The sequence below is a fragment of the Urocitellus parryii genome, chromosome 7 (assembly GCF_045843805.1).
Source record: "Urocitellus parryii isolate mUroPar1 chromosome 7, mUroPar1.hap1, whole genome shotgun sequence".
Classification (NCBI taxonomy): domain Eukaryota; kingdom Metazoa; phylum Chordata; class Mammalia; order Rodentia; family Sciuridae; genus Urocitellus; species Urocitellus parryii.
In genome coordinates this window covers 143,192,376-143,209,342 of record NC_135537.1, presented here as the reverse complement: position 1 = coordinate 143,209,342, position 16,967 = coordinate 143,192,376, and the positions used below count along the sequence as shown (strand labels likewise).

At 37.3% G+C, this 16,967-nt stretch overlaps 1 protein-coding gene across 2 annotated transcripts in view; it reads left to right on the top strand.

The window, feature by feature from the left end:
* Utp6 (UTP6 small subunit processome component) overlaps positions 1-16,967 on the top strand; it is a 35,027-nt gene that overhangs the window by 10,246 nt on the left and 7,814 nt on the right. For both annotated transcript variants that reach the window (XM_077800784.1, XM_077800785.1), the window contains exons 7-14: positions 422-540; positions 4,958-5,035; positions 8,756-8,837; positions 10,032-10,113; positions 11,190-11,374; positions 12,063-12,142; positions 12,565-12,642; positions 15,885-16,064. In XM_077800784.1, the coding sequence (XP_077656910.1) occupies positions 422-540; positions 4,958-5,035; positions 8,756-8,837; positions 10,032-10,113; positions 11,190-11,374; positions 12,063-12,142; positions 12,565-12,642; positions 15,885-16,064 (884 nt within the window). The remainder of the gene's footprint in view (positions 1-421; positions 541-4,957; positions 5,036-8,755; positions 8,838-10,031; positions 10,114-11,189; positions 11,375-12,062; positions 12,143-12,564; positions 12,643-15,884; positions 16,065-16,967) is intronic.

Below are 16,967 nucleotides of genomic sequence, written 5' to 3'. Positions count from 1 at the left end.
CTTCTTTGCTTAGAATACTTTTTCTAATTTTGTTTATATATTTATTTTTGCGGTACTTGGGATTGAACTCAAGAGCACGCTACCATTGAGCTGTAAATTTCCAGTTCTTTTTATTTTGTATTTTGAGACAAACTCTTGCAAGGTTGCCCAAGCTGGCTTCTAAATTGTAATCATTCTTCCTCAGTCTCCTGAGTAGCTGGGATTACTGGCATGTGCCACTCTATCTGGCTATTCTTTCTAACTTTAGATAGAACAACAAAACTTTGCAGTGAGAAATTCCCTCTGTCTTTGCCTTTTCCTTTTTGGTAAGATTAAAAAAAATTTTTTTTTTCATTTGAGTATTCAGTTTGGAGCACTGGTAGTTTCTTGCCTAACTTGATTAATTTACTGAAATGCAAGTCTGGTGTTTTATCATTTATAGCTTTGTGGATTATGGCAGCCAAATGGGAAATGGAAGATCGCTTATCTTCTGAAAGTGCCAGGCAACTGTTTCTTCGGGCTCTGCGCTTTCATCCAGAGTGTCCAAAACTCTATCAAGAAGTAAGTGTGGGGCTGGGGATGTGGCTCAAGTGGTAGCGTGTTCGCCTAGCATGCGTAAGGCACTGGGTTCGATTCTCAGCACCACATTAAAAAAAATAAAAAAAATAAATAAAAAAGATATTATGTCCACCTAAAACTAAAAAAAGTAAATATTAAAAAAAAAAGTGTGTGTGCACATAGAGTGAGAGTGATGTCTCAACATGACTGATTGAGGGCAAATACTATTTAAAAAATGGTACATTTTCTGTTTCATTTTCCCTATTGTTGGGCATTTAGATTGTTCCAGTATTTGCTCTTAACCTTTGTATGTGAAAATACAAAGATTTTTTTCCTTATAATTTTTTTTTGTACCAGGGATTGAACGAACCCAGGGATGCTTAAGCACTAAGCCATATCCCTATCCCTTTTTGTATTTTATTTAGAGACAGGGTCTCACTGAGTTGTCCAGGGCCTCCATAAATTACGAAGGCTGGCTTTGAACTCATGATCCTCCTGCCTCAGCCTCCCTAGCTGCTGGGATTACAGGCGTGTGCCCCTGTGCCCATCATTTCCTTATGATTTATTCCTAGAAGCAGAATTACGGACTTAAAAGGTTAAACATAATAATTAAAAAAAAAAAAACCTTCATTTTTTTAATGTCTTATAAAATTTCAAGTATTCAAAAATTGGCACAAATTTTTTAGTAGATGTTAATCATGCTTTAATTTATCTTCATAGACCTATAATGATACCATGACTTTTTATAGAGTTTGATATTACATATTTGTCTTTTTTTTTTTTTTTTTTTTTGGTGATAGTAAAGATTGAACCCAGCGCTTTACCACTGACCTTTTGTGATTTTTATTTTGAGATAGGGTCTTGTTAAGTTGCCTAGACTGGCTTTGAATTTGCTGATTGAAGTGGACCTCAAACTTAGCATTCTCCTGCTTTATCCTCCCAAGTTGCTGGGATTATAGGCATGCACCAGTTTACCATTAATTTTGTGTTTTTTTGTGTGTGTGCAGGGGATTGAACCCAGGGTCTTGTACATGCGAGGCAAGCACTCTACCAACTGAGCTATATCCCTAGCCCATTACCATCAATTTTATTTTGAAATAATTTTAGGTTCACTAGAAGACACAAAGGTAATACAATGATGTACTGTGTACCCTTCACCTAATTCCTCCCAGTAGTTAAATTTTATAAAACTATAGTACAACACCAAAACTAGGAAATTTGTCCTTTATCATTTTTTCATTTTGTTGATTTGTTTAATTCAGTTTTACTTATTGTTTTGTTTTTAAAATTTCACTTAGGGTATTCTATCTCCTGTTTGAGAAGACCGAGGAACCACATCAGACAGTGTTAGAATTTTTGCTTTATGTATTAAACTACTTAAATATTTGTGATGCTGGGGATTGAACCTGTGACCTTGCACATGCTATGCAAGCATTTTACCATTGAGCCACGTCCCCATTGCATAACCCTTATTTTTACTCTTTCCATTTTTCTGTCTTCCTAATGTTCCAGAATCCTTTTTAAGCAATAATTTCTTCTATTTTGAGAGCTTTACATTTTTTTATGATGGGTCTTCTAACACAAATTCTTAGTTTCACTTTATCTGAGAATGTCTTTTGATCTCTTGCTTTTTTTGTGTGTTTGTAGTGAGGATTGAACCCAGAGGCATTCTATCCCCAGTCCTTTTTATTTTTTATGTTGAGACTGGGTCCTATCCCTGACTGAGTCCTATCCCCAGCCCTTTTTATTTTTTATGTTGAGACTGGGTCTTGCTAAATTACCAAGGCTGGCCTCTAGTTTTATAATTCTTCTGCTTCTGCCTCCCAAGTATGAACCATTGTGTGCCCTGATTTTCCCTTTTGTCCCCCTTGGTATTGGGCACTGAACCTAGAGGCACTTTACTACTGAATTATGCTATACCCCAGCATAGCCTTTTAAATTTATTTTGAGACAAGAGTCTTACTAAATTGCTTAGGGCCTTGCTAGGTTGCTGAGACTGACTTTGAACTTTTATTCCTCCTGTCTCAGCCTCCCTAGTTGCTGGGATTATGGGTGTTCTCTACCATGCCTGGCTCTTTTTCCTTCTTTTTCTTCTTTTTTTTTTTGGTACCAGGGTTTATACTCTTGACATGATCAAGCACTGAGCCACATCCCCAGCCCTTTTTTACATTTTATTTAGAGACAGGGTTCTTGCTGAGTTGCTTAGAGCCTTGCTGAATTGCTGAGGCTGGCTCTGAACTCACAATCCTCTTGCCTCAGTCTACTGAGCTGCTAGGGTTACAGGCATGTGCCACTGTACCCAGCTCCCTTCTTTTTTGAATTATATTTTTGCCAGATATTTCTGGGGTAACACATCTTTTCTTGTAGCATTTGAAAATATTGGGTCACTACTTCCTTTTGGCTTCCTTGTTTTCTGATGAGAAATCTGCCAGCTACTCTAGGATATTTAAGCTTTGTTTAGTAGACCTCTTCTGACACTGTTCTGCTTTTTTACTTTTAGATGATTGTGGAAGTCCAGTTTGAATTGTTTTTCTCTTTTAGGTAGGATGTTGTATCTCTCACTGCTTTCAAGTTTTTTCTTTGTCATTATTTTTCATAGGTTTGATTATGATGGGTTTTATCATGATTTATTTGGGTTCACCAACAGTTCTGTCAGCTTCTTGAATCTATAGGTTTATGTTTTTTGCTGAATTTGGAAAATTATGAGGCACTTTTTTCTTTTTCTTATTTGGTGCTGGGGATTGAACACAGGACTCTGTAAAGTTATAACTGATGTTGTGGGATACTGTGCTGCCAGGCAAGTGCTCAACCACTGAGCTAAACCCCCAGCACCAAGTTGTAATTTTTTTAAGAAAATTTTTCAGCTTTACTCCTTTTTCTTTCCTCTGCAACTCCAATGACACATACGGGATCATTTATCATTGTCTCACCGGTTTCTGAGGCCCTGTTCATTGTTTTCAACCTATTTTCTCTGTTCTTCAGATTGGGTAATTTTTATAGTTATTTTCAGGATCACTGGTTCTTTCCTCTGTTTTGTTCATGTTGCTATTGAGTCCATTCACTGAGTTATTAGTTTCAGTTCTCAAATTTCTATTTGGTTCTTCTTTATGTTTTCTGTTTGCTGATACTTACTATTGTTTCATTTGTTTCAAATGTATGTATAATTGCTCATTAAAGCATTTTTTACTGATTTTAAATCCTTGTTGGATAATTCTAACATCTATGTCATCTCTGTTGATATCTTTGGATTGTCTTCATTCAAGTTGTGATATTCCTGGTTCTTTATATATATATACACACATACACACACAGACACACACACATACACACACATGCATACACATATGTTTATTTGATTTATTTATTTAAATGTGGTTCTGAGGATTGAAACCAGTGCCTCACACATGCAAGGCAAACACCCTACCAACTGAGGTACAACCCTAGCCCCCTTCCTGCTTTTTTTTTTTTTTAATATATTTTTAATTGTAGACAGACACAATACCTTTATTTATTTATTTATTTATTTATTTTTATGTGGTGCTGAGGATTGAACCTAGTGCTTCACACATGTGAGGTGAGCGCTCTACCACTGAGCCACAACCCCAGCCCCTCCTGGTTCTTTTTATGATTGATTTTAGGCCTTTTGGTTATTTTATGAGACTCTGGGAGTTAAATTTTCTGGCTAGTAGAACTTTTTTCTTCTTCTTGGTACTAGAAATTGAACCCTGGGGCACTTAACCACTGGGCTATATCCCCAGACCTTTTCAATTTTATTTAGAGACAGGGAGGGTCTCACCTAGTTGCTTAGCACCTTGCTTTTTTGCTGAAGCTGGCTTTGAACTCGTGATCCTCCTATTTCAGCCTCCTGAGCAGCTGGGATTACTGGCATGTGCCACTGCTCCCGGATAGTAGAACTCTTTTGATACTGTTCTGCCTATTTACTGCTAAATAGAGGAGAGGAAGACTGAAGAGGATAGAAGTCCAAATTCCTTACTTGGCCTCTGTTGACACTTTTCATATACATGGATGAAATCATAAGTAAAATTACTCACAGAAACCTTCAATATTAGATTAAAACTTATATTCTTAACTGGATTAAGGATATTGAGTGTGTTTATTGCTTCTTTTGACAATTTAGGGCTAGACTTTATGGTTTGTTTAATTGTGAAGTGATAACCAAGGATATAACAGCATTTTTAAAGTTTTTGATTCATACCTCTAGATTGCTTTTAGAATAGCATAAAATAATATTTTCACCTTACCTTGTCAATGTTAGCTAGTTTGTTAACAAAGGAAAATATAATACTCCTCCTAGATTTTCTCACATCTGAAAATTATGCATAAAAACAAGGTGTATTATATATCTTGAATTTAAGAAAGTATCTCTAAAGATTTTCAGGCCATTATTTCTCTTCTGTAGTACTTCAGGATGGAGCTGATGCATGCTGAGAAACTGAGGAAGGAAAAACAAGAATTTGAAAAGGCTGACATGGATATGGTGAGATCCTATTGTATTGCCACTGAGTCTGCTTAAGAGATAGAACACTTGGAATATATTTTTCTTTGTAATTTAATGTTATTATATTTTAAAACTTGAAGATGAATGAAAAGTTGGTTTAATTAAATGGGGTTAGTAATAAAAGAAATAAGATTTTCTGCTTTAAAGATAGATATTTAGGGGCTGGGATTGTGGCTCAGCGGTAGAGTGCTCGCCTAGCACGGGCGGGACCCAGGTTCCATCCTCAGCACCACATAAAATAAATAAATAAAGGCATTGTTTTGTGTAAAAATAAAATAAAATAAAGATAGATATTTAGAGTAATTGAAGTTATAACTGATGTTATGGTCAAGTGCTGTTCTTTAATGCTGTATGATTTCAGTAAGTGGTATATTAATAGGTTCAAGAAGCCTGAGAAAGATTGTGGAATTCGAGGTTTCTAGTTTCTTTTTTCTTTTTTTTATGGTAGGTACTGGGGATTGAATTCAGGAGTGTACTACCACTTCTTAATTTTTATATTGATCCAAGGTCTAGCCAAGTTGCAGAGGCCAGCCTTGAACTTGTAGTCTTCCTGCCTCAACCTCCTGAGTAGCTGGGAATACAGTCATGTGCCACCATGACTACTTCTTTTTTTTTTTTTTGCATTACAATTCTTAATACACATATATACCACAATTTTTCATATCGCTGTTTGTATATAAGGCATGTTGACACCAAATTCAAATCTTTACGTGTATTTTGTATAATAATGACTATCACATTCCACCATCCTTGCTAATCCCCTTCCCCCTCCTTTTCCCTCCCGCCCCTCTTCCCTATCTAGAAATAATCTTCCCATGTTCTCCCTCCCTACCCCTTATATCAGAGAAAACATTCCGACATTTTTTTTTTGGGGGATTGGCTAACTTCACTTAGCATTATCTTCTGTAACACCATCCATTTACCTGCAAATGCCATGATTTTGTTCCTTTTTAGTGCTGCATAATATTCCATTGTGTATAAATGCCACATTTTTTTAATCCATTCATCCACTGAAGGACATCTAGATTGGCTCCACAGTTAGCTATTGTGAATTGTGCTGCCATAAACATTGATGTGGCTGTGTCTCTGTAGTATGCTGTTTTTAGGTCCTTTGAGTATAGTTGGGTCAAAAGGTGATTCTATTCCCAGATTTCCAAGGAATCTCCATACTGCTTTCCAAATTGGCTGCACCAATTTGCAGTCCCACCAGCAATGTATGAGTTTGCCTTTTTCCCCACATCCTTGCCAACACTTGTTGTTTGTCTTCATAATAGCTGTCATTCTGACTGGAGTGAGATGGTATCTTAGAGTAGTTTTGATTTGCATTTCTCTGTGCTAGAGATGATGAGCATTTTTTCATGTATTTATTGATTGTGATTGTATATCAATCAATAAGTACAGTCATGTGCCACCATGCCTACTTCTTCTTCTTTGTTTTTGCATTACAATTTTTTTGTCTTTTAATTTTTATTTATATACATTATATTCCTTAATTAATCAGAAATGCCTTTTGTTATGTGGAATGAGGTAATTATTGAAATATGTTGTGCTTCGAATTGGTAGCTGATTGTCCCAACCTCATTTATTGAATTACCCTGGCTTCTCTGGGAATTGACTTGTGATGAATTCTTTTTTTTTTATTGTTGGTTGTTCAAAACATTACATAGGGGCTGGGGATGTGGCTTAACTTGTAGCGCGCTCGCCTGGAGTGCGTGCGGCCCGGGTTCGATCCTCAGCACCACATACCAACAACGATGTTGTGTTCGCCGAGAACTAAAAAATAAATATTAAAAATAAAATTCTCTCTTCTCTCTCTCTCTCTCTCTCTCTCTCTCTCTCTCTCTCTCTCCAAAAAAAAAAAACATTACATAGTTCTTGACATATCATATTTCACACTTTGATTAAAGCGGGTTATGAAATCCCATTTTTACCCCGTATACAGATTGCAGAATCACATCAGTTACACTTCCATTGATTTACATATTGCCATACTAGTGTCTGTTGTATTCTGCTGCCTTTCCTATCCTCTACTATCCCCCCTCCCGCATTACAATTCTTAATACACATATATTCCACACTCTTAGAAGTGTCTGTTCAGGTCCTTGGCCCATTTATTGATTGGATTATTTGTTTTTGGGTTGCTTAGCTTGTTGAGTTCTTTATATACCCTAGAGATTAATGCTCTATCTGATGTGTGAGGGGTAAAAATTTGCTCCCAGGATGTAGGCTCTCTGTTCACCTCACAGATTATTTCTTTTGCTGAGAAAAAACTTTTTAGTTTGAATCCATCCCATTTGTTGATTCTTGGTTTTAGTTCTTGCACTATAGGAGTCTTATTAAGGAAGCTGGGGCCTAGTCCTACGTGATGAAGATCAGGACCTACTTTTTCTTCTATTAGATGCAGAGTCTCTGGTTTAATTCCTAGATCCTTGATGCATTTTGAGTTAACTTTTATGCATGTTGAGAGATAGGGATTCAATTTCATTTTGTTGCATACGGATTTCCAGTTTTCCCAGCACCATTTGTTGAAGATGCTCTTTTCTCCAGTGCATGTTTTTGGCACCTTTGTCTAATATAAGATAGTTGTAATTTTGTGGGTTAGTCTCTGTGTCCTCTATTCTGTACCATTGGTCTACCAGCCTGTTTTGGTGCCAGTACCATGCTATTTTTGTTACTGTTTCTCTGTAGTATAGTTTAAGGTCTGGTATAGTGATACCACCTGTTTCACTCTTCCTGCTTAGAATTGTTTTACCTATTCTGGGTATTTCCAGATGAATTTCATGATTGTTTTTTCTATTTCTATGAGGAATGCCATTGGGATTTTCATCGGAATTGCATTGAACCTGTATAGTGCTTTTGGTAGTATAGTCATTTTAATAATATTAATTCTGCCTATCCATGAGCACGGTAGATCTTTCCATATTCTAAGGTCTTCTTTGATTTTTCTCTTTAGGGTTCTATAGTTTTCATTGTATAGATCCTTCACCTCTTTTGTTAAGTTGATTCCCAAGTATCTTATTTTTCTTGAGGATATTGTGAATGGGGCAGTTTCCTCATTTCCATCTCAGAGGATTTGTCACTGATCTACAGAAATCTACTTCTTTTTAAAAAATGTTTTTTATTTATTGATGGACCTTTTATTTTATTTTGTTTATATGTGATGCTGAGAATTGAACCCAGTGTGACACACATGCCAGGCAAAAGCACTCCCCCAGTAATCTACAACCCCAGCCCCTATGCCTACTTCTTTTACTTTTTATGTGATTTTTTAACATGATAGAATATCTTAAAAAGATTTAGAATGCTAGAGCTGAAAAAGGAACTTTGCTTTTGTCTGTTATTGTGGTTTCCAACTCAGAACTTTTTTTATCTAAATAAAATCTTAAAACAGAAGGATAATTAGAACTTGTACAACTTGACTTGTTAAAAATAGAGATTGAGGCCTTAAATTGTGTGATCTTCCTACTATCCAGGATCCTGAGAGAACAGAGCTGGAAGATGAGTGATCTTGTTTCAGTTTCACATTTTACAAGAGAGGGAATTGGTTGAGAATAGGGGAGCGGGGACAGACACACACACAGAGACATGACTTGTACAGGTAGTGGTAGTCCAAGACTGTTAATTTTCATCCTAGTGCTTTTTTTTTTTTTTTTTTAACTTACCGACCCTACTTATTGTGCTTAATGTAACACTTTATAGGGGAGTTTTGATCATTCTGAAGAAATCCTTAATGGCGAGTTGGCAAGGATCATCTACAAAAATTCTATAAGCAAGATTAAAGGTAGGTGTCTTTTGGTGCTGGGGTTGTGGCAAAATGGTAGAGTGCTTGCCTATGTGGTCCTCAGCACCACATAAAAATAAATAAATAAAGGTATTGTGTTCAACTACAGCTAAAAAATAAATATTAAAAAATGGTAGGTATCTTTTGAACATTTATTTGTGGTAGGAAAGTGGAGCATTCTCATACTGAGCTAATTTTGTTAGCTAATTTTGAAAATTTCCACTGTAATATGTATAAAACTCTGATTGTAGGGATAATGTCCTGTATCTTTTACTTTTTAAATACTTTTTTGTCAATGGATGGATCTTTTTTTAATTTATTTATATGCGGTGCTGAGGGGTAAACTCAGGGCCTCACACATTCCAGGCAAGCACTCTACCACTGAACCACAACTCCAGCCCAGAGTCCTGTATCTTTTTGAAAATGGTTATTTCTTCCAGACTATAATTGGACATTTTTCAGGAAGTGTTTTTTTTTTTTTTTTTTTAATTATTGTTGTTGTTGTTGTTGTTGGGGTACCAGGGATTGAAGTCAGGGCCACTTAATCACTGAGCCACGTCCCCAGCCCTATTTTGTATTTTATTTAGAGACAGGGTCTTGCTGAGTTGCTTAGGCCTTGCTTTTGTTGAGGCTGGCTTTGAACTCGTGATCCTCCTGCCTCAGCCTCCCCAGCCACTGGATTACAGGCATGTACAACCACGCCCGGCTTCAGGAACTATTTTTCGAATACTTAACTTATTTAGATATTGAAAAGAAGTAGAGAACTTAGTTTGTTTCCTTATGCCCTCAAGTTTAGAATGAAAGTTAGAAGTGCTTATGAATATCCCATAATATTAATAATGGCATTGCTTGTTTATGGGGACTGTAGGATCTCCCCCAGCCCATTTTTTTTTCTCATTCTCAAAAAGAAAAAAAAAAATAAAGAAAATCCACAACCAAAATAAGCTTCCTTCAGTTGGGGGGGTATGTAGGTCTGCAGTAGAACGTGTTTAGCACCCAGACCTCTACCCTGCCACCCCCATCCCCCCCTCCCCCCCCAAAAAAAAGAACTAGTGTTCAGATGCAAGTTTGGGACCAGCCTCGGCAACTTGGTGAGATCCTGTCTCAAGGGGGAAAAAAAGGGAATGGGAGTGTAGCTCAGTGGTAGAGTGCCCTTTGTGAAGAATTTCTCCTCCCCTGCTTTTTAAATTTTAGGTGCAGAATTTCATGTGTCACTTCTCTCAATTGCACAGCTGTTTGATTTGGCCAAAGATCTACAAAAAGAAATTTATGATGAGTAAGTAAAATGGTAGAAAGGTGAATTATATCTATTTCTGATCACATGATAAAAATTTGAGTTTGGTTGTTTGTAAGGGAGGAAAAAGATACCATACTAGATCCTTGGAAGAAAGGCTAAGTTTTTTTTTCTTTTATTATTGACTTTATAGAAAGGCTAAGTTTTAAGAAAAATTTGTATGCTTTACATATTCAAAGAGTATGTTTTTAGAGGATTCTTTGACCTTATTTATTGACTTCCTTTTGGAAATAATTTGTCTATATTCAATAACAAATATATCCTAAGGCTTATATAAAAATCCTATGTCCTGCTGGCATGTGGCACATTCCTGTAAGTGAAGCTGGTCAGGAGGCTGAGGCAGGAGCATCATAAGTTTGAGGCTAGCTGGGGTTGTAGCTCAGTGGTAGAGTTAGACTGTGTGAGTCCCTGGGTTCAATCCTTAGTACCAAAAGAAAAACAAGAAAACCTGTGTTCTGTTGTCCTGGCATGTCTTTTGTTCATAAAACAAGAGTCGTATTCATAATTGTTCTTACTGGAATGTTGCAAGTAATTTTATTCTTAATGCCTGATTAGATTGTCTAAGAATTTTTTATTTGTGCCAACTTTATATGTACTTCCATTCTTAGGTAGCACCCTGTGCTTTCCTAGGCTATAAGATGAAATGTGGATCAGTTTGTCCTTTAGATCTGTAGAGTTTTGGTAGAGAATTAGGTTGTGCTTTTTTCTCTGCCTCCATTATAATAACAGGAAATCCAGAGTTAGGATATAAAGCTGTCAAGAGGTCTTGGAGGCTTGTGTGGTCACAGATAACTCCTGTTTTGACTTTATGAGTTAACTTGAATGTTAACATTTGTCAGTAATGTCTGAAATATTATGAGACAATAAATCTGTGACAGCTTTGTTCTACTGATTATATAGTGAGTGAAGGTACTCTGGAGAGCAGATTGGGAAGTGGCTCTTAAGGTACTGCAGTTGTAAAGGTGTCTTGTGTACATTTTTAGACCATGTGGAACTGTCTGTCTGGGAATTCCGAGTTCCTTTTTATGGAACAAATGCCAATAAACTGTATTTTTCAGCCTTCAGGCTATGCACACAGATGACCCTCTCACTTGGGATTATGTGGCACGCCGAGAATTAGAGATCCAGTCACAACCAGGAGATGAGCAGCCTCTGACAAAACAAGCCAAAGCAGCGGAGGTGGGCCGGAGGGAGGAGAGGTGCTGTGCTGTATATGAAGAGGCAGTGAAGACTCTGCCTACAGGTAAACTTCTTTAAACCGCCCTGTGGTGTAGAAGTAACAGTATCCAAGTGTGAGCAGACACTCCCCTTCCTGTTACCAAAATTGGCATTGGAAATCTCTTTATAGTACAGTTTGCAATGTGCCTGGTTTTCCAGCTTGTTCTTTCTCTGATGGTGGAAGTTGGAGCTTTTGTATACTTCCTCTATCTTTGCAGTCTTTATGTTCATTTGTTTGGAGGAATTGATACTTAGGAAATGATAATTCAGAAGAGTCTTTATTTATCTTTTGCTAGAGATTTAACTTCTTTTATAATATTGGAGAATAAAGTTGGTGAGGATCTAAAACCTGGATAAAGCTTTTGAATTTTATGTTTCTACTATTACTCAGATGCTTTCCCCCAGTATTTGAAATGTTTGGCTATAATTCGAATAACTTTTTTTTTCAACATTTTTTTTAGTTGTAGATGGACATAATATCTTTATTTTATTTATTTATTTTTGTGTGGTGCTGAGGATTGAGCCTAGTGCCTCACGTGTGCCGGGCAAGCGCTCTACCACTGAGCCACAACCTCAGCTCCCAAATAATTTTCCATTAAGCTAGTTAAAACTTTTCTTCAGAGGCTTTTTCCCTTTGAAGAAAACACATGTGATGATTGTTGAACTAAGAGAATTGGAGATCTTATCAATGTAATGTGATTTTTTTTCCCTAGAGGGTATGTGGAAATGTTACATCAATTTTTGCTTGGAAAGATTTTCTAAGAAGACGAGTAGTGAGTTCCTCAGAGGGAAGGTAAGGGCTTATATTTCATGGTTACAGTGACTGATTAGAAAGTGCCTATCTTCTATTTTTTTTTTTCCTATCTTCTAAAAGAAGAACAGAAGCACAGCATTTTACGGGAGGGTCTGGGCCAGCTTTTGGAACTTCAAGCTTAACCACTTTATCCTGACAGCCAGGAGGGTGGCCTGTCATTTTCAAGGTCTGATTTGGTTTGCCCTTATACTGCACACCAGGGTAGGAGGGGCCCTTTTCTTACTGGGCTGTGCCCCATACAAATGATAACCTCCTCTAATGATCAGTGACACCATGATGCAGGAGCAACCAGTCCTTTCTCTGAATTGTTAGAAATATGCAAAATTGTTTTTGTTTATATCAGTGAACAGAGACCTCTGATGAGATCTTAGTAATAAACTGAGGAATTTTTCTGATTTTAGAGACTGGAAAGAACCATGATTTCATTCAGGAAGGCACATGAACTCAAGCTCCTTTCAGAATCCCAGTACAAGCAGTGGGTAAGAACATTGAGAGCACATTCACTGTCAGTTACATATTCTTTATTTTTGTTGTTTTGTGCTGTTGTCAATGTGTTTTGTATGTATGGACTAATCTATCTTACACAACTGTGGCCATTTGGAAGATGGTATTTACATGTGGTTGTATTTGGTATATACCAAAATTGAAATCTGTAAAGGGGAAGGGTATTATACAGTGGAAAGTACTTGAACAGAGAGTCTGAGTTTGTTTATTCACCCATCCTTTATTTATTTGTGATGCTGGTGATCAAATCCAGGGCCTTGTGCATGCTAGGCAGGTGTTCTTCCTCTGAATCTCACCCTAGCCCCATTCATCCATCTTTTAATGAACATTTTTTTCCTGGCCCAGAGTAACCATTAAAGACAATGAGATATGTTCCTGTATTTCAAAAGCCGACATTCTAGTAAGAGGTGCATTAACCCTCTATACTTTGAGTTGAGGGTAAAGAAAGTCCAGAATAATGTACTGTGGAAATATATAGTTTTAGATCAGGTTTTACTGCATAGTAGCTAGATGACTTAGAAAAACCACTTAACTTTGCTGAGTTTATTTGGTTTTAGAATAGTCATCTTTGTTTTTGCCACCTCACAAAGTCGTTGAGAGCATTGCATAAAGTAGTGCATGTGTTAATATAACTGTTCAGTGGGGGGGGGAAGCAAAAATTTTTATATTTATTGAGTTTTTTATTTATATGGCTTCTGCCTCTTTTTTTTTTTTTTTTGGCAGGGGATGGGGCAGCATACCAAGCATTGAACTCAGGGCCACTTAACCACTGAGTCACATCCCCAGTCCTATTTTGTATTTTATTTAGAGACCGGGTCTCACTGAGTTGCTTACTGTCTCGCTGTTGCTGAGACTGGCTTTGAATTCACGATCCTCCTGCCTCAGCTTCCCAAGCCACTGGGATTACAGGAGTGTGCCAATACACCTGGCTTGCCCCTTTTGATCAATATTATTTCTATGTAATTGTAATGAATGTTTTACTATTTTGTATTGTGTTCTATTATTTTTGCATTAATATTTCCCCCAAGATACTAGGTAGTATAACCTGTTATATTATTCCAAGGCTGAGATACTCTTCTCCTTTTAAGGCAACTACTCAGGAAAATCCCAGGGCTGGAGTTATTAAGTGTTGGAAAGTCATTCACAGTATATAAATTCAGGTGGCCTTTGACTATTACCTTGGCAGTCCTATTCTTCTGTTATCATCTTTCTTATGTTGTTTACAACTCTGGCTATTTCAAACATTCTTATAATACTCAAATCTCTGAAGTTGCCTTTCCTAAGACTACCACCTCAGCCAACATTGATGACCTTACTTTTAAAGAGAATCCCTTAGTGTACTGTCTAAAAGTTAAATGCCCAGCTAATTCTACACCCATTCTTTTTCCAGATTGTTCTCCACAGAATCTCTACTCTTTAACTTGGCCCCTATCAGTATTTCCAGGCTCATCTTCCAATCCTCTGGTGTGTGTCCTACTGAACTTGGATTTCCTTTCATCTGAGCCATCTCTGGCCTCTTGCTAGTTGGGAAAGCCTTCTCTTTTTCTGGAGGTCTTGTGTTCATTTGGTTAGTACGTATTTCTGTTTTAAGTCTTGGCTTAAATGCTCCTTTTTTTGAGTCCTCTCTGGTAATTGCCAAAGGTCTAGTTAGTGTTTCTGGTTTGTACTCCTGTAGCAGGTGATTCTTTTTGTCATGGCACATGTCAAACTGTCTCTTTTGGTAGGCTGTCTTTTTAGGTAGTCTCTCTGTAGGCAGTAGGAGTATAAATTAAATCTAGCATATAATATGGGTGAACTGTTTATTGCCATTTACTCACTTTTTCACAGTTCTGTAAAGTTGGAATTGTTTTAGGGTTTTTTTTTTTTTCCTCCCTCTCTTTTTGGTATCTGGGATTGATCCCGGGGCATTGAATCGCTGAGCCACATCCTCAGCCCTTTTCTTATATTTTATTTTGAGACAGGGCCTTGCTAAGTTACTGAGGCTGGTTTTGAACTTGTGATCCTCCTACCTGAGCATCCTGAGCTGCTGGGATTACAGGTGTGTGCCACTGCACTTAGCAGTTTTTTTCCTCTATTAAAACTGTGGAATTTAGGGTGCAGTAGTATATACCTATAATCTCAGCTACTTGGGACAGTGAGACAAGACGATCACAAATTTGAGGCCAGCCTGGGCAGTTTAGTGAGACCGTGTCTCAAAATAAGTAAGTTCTAGGAATATAGTGCAGTGGTAGAGCACCCCTGTTTTCAATCTATGGTACTACAAAAACAAAAATATAAATAGTGTGGATATAAATCTTTGAACAGATAAGGTTTCCTTCTTTTATTTGTCAGGCCATATTTGTTAAAGTTCAAAACTTTTAAAAGATGAAAACTTCTATGACTTGTTACATAGAGCTAAATTACATTTTAGAAAAATTATAATGTAATGTATCCAACTCCATTTGATTGAATATATCTACTTAATTACTGTGCCCCAAATACTTATTTTATCTTTATTGACTTTTATATTCTGGTGGGTGTGGGCACCAGTCTAAATCCCTGCCCCATGCCATGCTAGGGATTGAACCTGAGGGAGTTATACCACTGAAGTACATCCAGTCCCCCAGCTGCCCCCCGACTTTATTTGATAAGTCTTTGGAATTAAGTCATGATGGCCCAATTTGTGTTTGTGTGTGTGTGTGTGTGTGTGTGTGTGTGTACTGGGGTTTGAACCCAGGGATGTTCTACAACTGAGCTAAACCTCAGCCGTTTTTAATTTTTTATTTTGAGATAGGGTCTTGCTAAATTGCCCAGGCTGGCCTCAAACTTGTGATCCTTCTGACTCACCCAACCTAGTAGCTGGGATTACAGGAATATGCTCCTGCACACCAGCTTTTGTCCCTATTTTTTTTTTTTAATATTTTTTAAGTTGTTGATGGACCTTTATTTATTTATATGCAGTGCTAAGAATTGAACCCAGTACCTCACACATGCCAGGAAGGTGCTCTACCACTGAGCTACAACCCCTGTTCCTGTTTTTCTTGATTGTCTTTATGTTTAGGAGTAGGAAAAGGAAGAGGAATTCCAAATTGTTCTCTTTGGGCCTATTCAGCAGCCAGGGTAAAAATTTTAGTGGAAAGGCTGTTGAAATTATTGTCTCACATGAGGTCTTTGTCTCTATTTTTATATGTTATTTATGTTTCAGTAATTAACTTTTCAGTAATTAACTTTGTCTTAGATTGAGTTGTTGCTGTCCCGTGACTTCTTTACGGAAGCTCTGGAGGTGGCAGAAGCTGGGATTGAATTGTTCAAGGACTCCTTGACAATGTGGCAGATGAAGCTGCAGGTGCTGATTGCCTCAAAGAGCCCTGACATAGCCATGTTTGTTGAAGAAGCCTTTGTGCACCTCAAACCCCAGGTCTGTGAGTTGGGTCTTTCATGTTTCATTCTGTTTGGGAAACCTGTTAAGACTTTAGCCAAAGCTCCTTTGAATACATATTTGCTGAGAGCTGACCCTAGAGTGACATTTATTGTAAAGTGGTGATGGTTTGAGGGATCAGTAGTAGAATTCATTTCATTTTTTTCTTTCTTTCTTTTTTTTTTTTTTTAATACCGGGGATTGAACCCAGGGGCACAACCCCATCACTTTTGAATTTTATTTGGAGACAGGGTCCTAAGTTGCTTAGGGCCTTGCTGAGTTTCTGAGGCTGGCTTTGAACTTGCCATCCTCCTGCCTCAAGTTCCTGAACTTTTGGGATTATAGGTGTGCGCCTGCCACCATGCCCAGCTTCAACAGCTTATTTCTAACCCTTATTTGAAAATTGGCTATATTGTATAAAATTTTCTATTCTGTTTAGATATCTTGGAACAAGTGATAAATTTGATACAATATTATTCTCACTTGCATCTAAAGCTGAACATTGACCTGACTTTTAATTGAAAATATATTTCTAATCTTTAAAGATCAAAACTTAAAACTATACAGTAAATCTTTTTGTATCAGTGAGGAAAATGGGAAAAACACTATTTTACTGCTCATTTGTGTTTGCTTTTGGCAAGTGAGTGAAAAATCAGCCTTGATTAGTTAGTTCTTGTGTTGTGGGTCCTAGAAAGCAGAGCCATGGCCTGGATAGCTATGGGTTGGGCTGGCTGTCTGCTGTTAATGGTTTAAGTAACTGAATGATGATTGATGATGACAACTACAGGAAGTATTCCCCAACAGAAGGGAACTAAAATTAGCAGGAGAGGATTGCTCTGGATGACTTAGAAGTCTGTCTATGTTCTGACATGCCAATTCCTGCTGGGCAATGAGAATTCCCTC